The sequence below is a fragment of the Montipora capricornis genome, chromosome 14, assembly GCF_036669925.1.
Source record: "Montipora capricornis isolate CH-2021 chromosome 14, ASM3666992v2, whole genome shotgun sequence".
Taxonomy (NCBI): domain Eukaryota; kingdom Metazoa; phylum Cnidaria; class Anthozoa; order Scleractinia; family Acroporidae; genus Montipora; species Montipora capricornis.
In genome coordinates this window covers 33032557-33040056 of record NC_090896.1, presented here as the reverse complement: position 1 = coordinate 33040056, position 7500 = coordinate 33032557, and the positions used below count along the sequence as shown (strand labels likewise).

Genomic DNA, 7500 nt, shown 5'->3' with positions numbered 1-7500 from the left:
AACTTATGACTCACATAGCTCGCTGGTTAGTACTGCGTTCCTACTCGTATGCGAGAGTCGTAAGCAAAAACTCGTACCTTCTAAATCTCCCTCCCATCAAATATTGAATGAATTATCTGTTATAGGGTGTGTTCAGATATCGTCACGACAGCCATGTTCGAGGAGTAAAATATTCTTTTTGGAATTGAACTCCATTTTTATGAAATTTTCGTTTTGTTTTGGTATGCAAATATGGCTGCTGGTCATATGAGCGAAAACACTCTATTGCCTCTTTACCAGCATTTTAGTCTCTATTTGTTTGGATAGGAACACAACCAATTAAATGTTGAAATTTGTGCTGTCTCAATAATTTAATTGACTCATTGACTAATTACTTACAAATTAAAAAAAAAAAAATAACCTAGCCTGTTTCAACACCCACCTACGACAAATATAGAGGTGATTCCTAGGTCTTTTGCCGGACGAAGCCCTTCGATCAAGCGAGCAACAGCTTCAGATTTTGACGTTGTATTGGCATTTATAATGACTAAGATTAATAAATCCGCCTGTAAATCGTCGCTCCTAAGAAATAAATACAATAAATACAGATTTTGTCCAGGATTACACGATAATAAGATACGCGTTCTAAATAATAAACATTACGAATTGTCCCAGCCCTTTTCCACAACTATACATCACATATTTCACGAAAGTATGGCAATAAAAATTAGAAATTGTCCTTTCCCAACGCTAGTTCAGAAATCAGTCAGGCTGCAGCTCTTTACAACCTCTAATTTCAGTGGATCCCTTTAGGACGTAGCTGTATCGTCTTTTGCGTCGTGGTCCATTGTTTCTTTTGTATCGTTCTTTGTGTCCATTGTTTTCTGAACCAATCCCGAGAGTCGTTCCGAGAGCTCCATGGCGGCCATCAGAAACAGACCTTTCAGTGAGCAGGGAATTCACATGAAAACGGTAGCCTCCCGTATTGAGGATCTCCACAAAACTTTGCATTTGGTCATTCCGACGTAACTGGTTTGCATTGGAAGGCAAAAGTGAAACGCTCGTCCAAACGCAGAAAATATATTATTTTACTCATTAAATATGTAGACTTGTCTCGTATATGTTTCCGTTGTCGTCATCGCTACCATGTTCCCTAATATGGTCATCATTATTATCATGAACATCATCGTCAAAAGAGATAGGCGATCTTGCAGATAACTCACGTAAGCCAGGAGAGTTTTCTTTGACATCAGTTTCGTTCACGGTGCACTTGCTACTCGTATGAGCACAAGTGAAAGTTCTAAGAATTTCCTGAGTCGTAGGCAAGTACAATTTGAGAACTTTCAAAACACACGAGTGTCCATAAATCACGAAATACATGAGCAAATTCATACGATTTTTTATTTATTATATACTGAAAAAAAAAACTCTCTTTCTGTGTTTCCATAGCAACTTCCGCAATGAAGTCTATATCCTATTTATGCAGTCGTCACTGACCAATCAGAAAAGAGACATTCTCTTGCGTCTATACATGTAATAAGTGATATTATCGAATGACGGTATTCTTAGTTTGTTATACCATTTCCCTATCTCCGTTTTCTTAATAGGTCCATTACCTGAAATTCTTCATTCTGAGGCTATATACCTTCAAGTCAGAGGATTTATTAAATTCAGCGTTTATCTAAAAAAGAAAAAAATATTTAACATCATGCAGTAGCCTCATTTGAAGGCGTCTGAGTATTTCAAAACGCAGAGTTCTCTCAGGCTGTCAACAATTAGGCCATTAATCTATCTTGCTTTGTGCCACGTGATCATAGGTTTGCATGTTTCGTGTACTTGTTATAGTTCTAAAGGATTTTTCAAGTTTTACAATTTAAGACATGTCGTTCATATCTTGCCAAGTTAAGTAAAAAGCTAAAAAACATGGTGATAGAAAGGTTTTATACCAAGTGTCGATTTTTCGTAGTGTTTTTAATACGCTTTGTGATTTTCCCGGTCTGAGCAGCATCTGCATCTCTTGGCTTTTCCCTATGATTGGCCCATATTTCAAACATTGTAGAGTACAATGATTGGCCTTTCTATTGTGGAGGTTTTTTTAAAAATGTGTTATACCATCCTCTCGATGTTGTACTTTAATGTCACAAACGAACTGCTGTTGTTTCTGTTTTGTACATCATCCCTGAATTTCTCGTCCAGCTCAACATGAAGTGTTATATCAACAGTGACAAGACCTGCAAAGAAAAGAAAGAGTTAAGAATTAAGTGATGATTAAGGGTTGATGCTTAGTGTACCTAGCATTAAAAAGAAACATTTAAAATAACATTTTGTAATGAACATGACGACTTAAATGACGACTCGCAATTTCTTTTGAAATATAAATAGTTTTCAATATAATAACGGTTAGTTTTGACAATGTACGTTGCCACATACGAAATGTCAAGTTAGTTTTCATAAAGTGCATTACTTCATCATGTTTATCACCGCTTTATGTGTTGTTTTTCTTATAAAGCTAAGATTTATTGTTTGGGTCATACGACATGGCGGTCATGACGTATCCTGTAATTGACCACTACCATTCTTGCGTTGGTCAAATGCTTTTCGTCAAGCCAAAGGTCTGGTTAAAGTAGACACTCGTAGTGGGTAATATCGGGAGCTTTTTAAATTGTTAGTTATTGTTAATTAATTATTGTTAATACACGAAATCGTAATAATACATCAGTGGTCTTCAAAGGAGTCGTATTACACTCTTTCTTTTTTATAAGGATATATTTTATAAGAATATCGAGGCTAAAATTTGCGAAATTTTAAGAATACTTTAATAAGAATAAACCTGAGTCTGAAATTTTGAAAAGAATGTAATTTCGTGTGTTTAAAATCTGTAAATGCAATACATTTCTGGGAGAAATGCTTTTTTTAAAGCCAAAACGGCCAAGTGTCGTCTGACATGACATCTTGACCTAACTGACTGCAACGAACAGCAATGGAGCACGTGCACAATGTAACGCGATACAGATCTGGACACCAAACACAATTAGGAGATTGTAATCAAATTTTCCAGGTCGGTGAGTGGGTTTTCTGGTCAGCTGACGATATGATGACTTCAGTCACCGGAAGTAACATTTCACTTCCTTAGCAACGCGCGAAAAATCCGTCTGTGGGCGAAACATTAGGATGGGCCGAGATGGAGCTTTTTACGTTACGATTGGCTAGTTATTGTGATTGGCCGGGGCAATTAAATACTTATTTGGCAAAAGGATTTAAAGACACATCAAGCGAAAATTCTCATTTGAATATAGACTCACCGGATTGCAGTGTTTTTATGATGATAGCCGTGCTTCCTGGGCCATGACCGATGGCGTTAAACCCATGCACTTCTATTTTGTATTTTGTCTGTGGAGTAAGATTCGTCAAAGATATTTCTGTGACATTGCTCGAGACATTCACTTGATCGTACAATGGTGATCCAAGGCGCTGGTATCTAACGCGATAACCAAGCAGAGGTTCCTTGCCAGAAGGCAAAGAGGTAGGAATTGCTTCCCATGACAAGTAAATAGTCGTGGCATTGAGAGCGAAGCCGTCTGGTAATGTTGGAATCTTCCTGGGCACTAATGAATAAAAATTACAGACAAGAATACTTTCTCTGGTCACTTCAGGGTAATAAGCAAATGCTTTGGAGAAATGGATGATGTCTATGTATGCATCTCACGTTAAAGTTACCCAACTGAATTTAAAAAGATCTTGAATTGACTAAAAACACCTTTTTTATGAAGATAGGACGTTGAGTGGTCGACACGCAGTTGCTAAAATCACAAACCTTAGAAAAAAAAATGGGGTTAAATTTGATCAATTTGAATACACGAATTGATACAAATGTGTAAGCTTTTGCTCTAGTGTCGACTTAATTTATTTGTTTTAACTTCGGTCCTGTCATCCCATATCTGCAGTTTTTCATGGAATGAGAGATCAACATTCGTTCTTATACAAAATCTTCTTCTTACTAACAATAGCTAGACTGCACGAGTAAATAAATATACTTTTCTTAAAGTCCTTTTCAGGCGAAATGTTTGTGTATCGAGTTTCCCTTATAAAGATAGTGTTTAATAAAGCGCGGTAAAAACTTGAGTTTTTGCTTTTAATCATTAAGAAGTGGAATTTGGTTAATTGGGCGCTTTGGTGATGAGAGACAGAGACTTGAACACTGCTACGGTTGACAGCATGCCACAATATATTTTAGGGTCGGCAGTCAAAAGGAACATTAACCCTCGGGCTCACCTCCGAAAAATATAGAATGCAAAATCGCAGGTTAAAAGGAATTAAGGCTGCACGTTATTTTTATGAAGAGATCAGACGGAAAATATCTATTTGGTTCCTCAGTGTAACACTTCTGCTGTCCTTAGTACTTCACCTTTTTGTCGCTTCAAAGCTTTTTACATCGTTTTGATTACTATAATGACTTTCATTCTACCTCTTGGTGGACATTGCGAGATGTTGCAGTATTCCCAACGCATATTTGGATCAGTTGTGTAGCACCATGGTCCATCCGTGGCACTTCCATCTGGGTTACGACACATGTTATTTGAATCATTCTGACTCTTATCAACATCTTCGGGAATCCTCCAATGACGGTGAGGGCATTGTGCAGTCCACCGCTGACAAGTACGACCAGACCGAGTGAGGTTAACATTGCCACGATAGCCAACGCCGATACCATGATAACAATCTAAAGATCAAAGGAGATCTATTAATATTTATTCGATAGTTACTCGGGGATACTCGGAGTGCTCCTTTGTAGGAATCAAACCTAAGTAAGACCTTGCGATCACTAGTTTATGATCTACCATTGAGCTTTTGGAAACTGTCGGAAGCGAGGCCGTTAAACTACGTTTAGGTGGCAGTGACTGTCCCTCTATATTGTCGAGACTGTGCATTTCCGTTATATTATGCAGCAGATGGCAAACGTTAATCCAAGTCGATGAAATAAAGAGATACCGAAGACCTTGATTATGAATAGGTGATGATAGATTCTCCGAAAATATGGCGGGCATACGAGGAAAAATTCAAGTTTTCCAGAACTGGATTCGAGCCCATTGCCTTCGATTACAAGTTTCTCTACCACCTTGCTATACAAGAAATGTAGGAGCCAGGGAAGGGGTGGGGATGCGCTAAGCCATTAATTTGTGTGACCGATACGTCTTGCACACCGTTTAATAGGAACGAAATTGTCGAAAGGTGTCCTCATTCTTCTTTTATCAAACAATATACATGCATCATTCTGTGCTTCAATGACATTATCCTTTTAAAATTAGTATCTTACATATGATCAATGCCATTCTTAACTTAGGGTCCTTCAGTCCTCTCAGTAAGTACCTTGCTCTCAATATAGAAGAATTCTTAATGCACTGGTCCTTATTTTCAATACAGTTGTATTAGTGACCTTGTGTGCTGGTTCAGTAGTGGCAACAACAAGGTTCAGGTATTGTCCTCTTTACAGTTTCGGTGTTTAGACCTGAAGAGGCATGCTTTAATTCAGAACACAGTTGCTAAAAGGAGAGGATGGCGAAATCGAACACGTTAGTCGCTATCTAGTGGATAGATGGCACTTCATGGGATGTATAAAAATTAAAGGGACTGTACACTTGTGTGAGATTTCAGTGGTACATAGAGTTTACAGCAAAGGCACCTAGTTTTCTGAGATACCATGAAGGCATCCAGCAATTTTGATGCGAGAATATCAGACTTTCGTGTTGTGACAGCTTGGAATGAAAGTTAGACGTCCGTCGTGCAAGCTTTCACTTTCTACACCGTCGTCATTGGCTGAAGGTGAAAGACTGACGTTAGACAACAAACCACAGTGGGCTTTCGATGGCATAAAAATTTTTTGTAACGTTTCCTACATACCTGTACTTCTGGTATCGTCATCTACGAATGAACAAATATGAATATTTAATTTAGTGTTTTAGGAAAGCGTAATAATGAAGACTGATGATATTAAGCATAAACCGTGACCAATGACTCGAAACACTTTCTGCCCGCTTTTTCTTCATTCTAAAATCCTGACATTTCATTGAAATCGTGAGGCAAATCTACGCACCGATAACTATGGAAAACCATAACGTTCTTATACATTCTTATGTAATCTTTATTCTTTTTCTTTAAGTTTTGTGTGGAGGTGTGGTTTTGTCATTATGTGGTGAGGTTTTGTCATTATGTGACAAATTTTGACGATTACGTGTTGTGTTTCCATCATGATGTGTTGAGGTCTTCTTTTGACGTGCTGTGTTTACATTTTATGTGGTTAGGTTCTTTTATGACGGTTGCTTTTCTCCCTAAATGTGATTATAAACACAGCACGTCAAAAGAAGACAGCGACACAGCATGATGGAAACACAACACGTACAATCAAACCTGGTCACACTATGATGGAAACACAAAAAGTAGAACAAGTAACCATCAAACCACGTCACATGATGACAACACCTCACCACCTAATGACAAAACCACACCACGTAGTAAACTATGACAAAACTCCAAAATATCAAGATCAGAAAAAACTTCAAGACCAAAAGAATAAAGAATTCGTAAGAAAGTTATGGCTTTCCATAGATAACTCTTGGGATATACCTTTATCAACTCCTTTCATAGAACCCAATTTTTGTAATACATATGACTTATTCCAGTTTGTTTATTAATTTCCAAAGCGTAGAACAGCTCCTGCAAAAATGTTGGGGCCGCATAAGCAAGTTACATGTCATGGTTTCCATGGAGAAAGTATAGAATTAACTCTCGTCCTCATAGGTCCTCATAATGCAGTGCGTGGCAAGTACCAACATTGTTCAGAGTTATTGCATACCTTTGAACATCACTGTCAACACCGTCCTACAATATTGGGCAAACATTGTTGAAATCTACTGCTAGCACAGCTAACAGCATCCAACAACTGCCCTTCAGTATTGGAACAATATTGTTTGGAATTGCTGATCCGTTTCCAGACGACAGCCAACGTCAGAGACTGTCAGTGTCAGCCGGCAGTCGTTGAGTTCGTCCGCATAGAGCCTTCATAGTGCAATGCCTTATCGACCAAGTCGCTCTCTCTAATAGAGGCTGTACTTCGCTTTTGTTTGCTGTGATAATGAAATCACGTACCTGGTAATAAAGTGGATTGGTAGCATTCCGATGCGTCGCCTCCACTGGCAACGGGGTAGGTCGAGCAATTTATTATGTCATTATCAAAACCTGGCGCTGCTATTGCTACGTCCCCGGCATAGTCGAGTTCTCTTTTGCACAGAACGTCCATCAAATAGGTGCAGCTCCTACGACAAATCCTTCGCTTTCGAGGCTTTTCGAGACTCGTATCGCATGATGGAAAATGGTAACGGCAGTACAAGTCTATCAATGGTGGACCGCATTTTTCCCCAATGCCGAACAACCCATAGAAACTCTCAAATGACTTTATTTGGATTTCGCCATATTCTATTGTCCCTTGATCACCAAATACATACAAGCTTGTTATAATGCCTTTGC

The 7500-nt window shown here is 38.5% G+C and overlaps 1 protein-coding gene across 1 annotated transcript in view; it reads right to left on the bottom strand.

Annotated features, from left to right (window-relative positions):
- The window catches only part of LOC138032209 (uncharacterized), a 32189-nt gene that overhangs the window by 15054 nt on the left and 9635 nt on the right, over positions 1 to 7500 (bottom strand). The window contains exons 4-10 of the mRNA XM_068879828.1: positions 7123 to 7500; positions 5878 to 5898; positions 4445 to 4699; positions 3282 to 3584; positions 2092 to 2210; positions 1596 to 1660; positions 422 to 561 (exon numbers count right to left, since the gene is read on the bottom strand). The exon at positions 7123 to 7500 is cut by the window's right edge and continues 83 nt beyond it. Coding sequence (XP_068735929.1) covers positions 422 to 561; positions 1596 to 1660; positions 2092 to 2210; positions 3282 to 3584; positions 4445 to 4699; positions 5878 to 5898; positions 7123 to 7500 — 1281 coding nt within the window. The remainder of the gene's footprint in view (positions 1 to 421; positions 562 to 1595; positions 1661 to 2091; positions 2211 to 3281; positions 3585 to 4444; positions 4700 to 5877; positions 5899 to 7122) is intronic.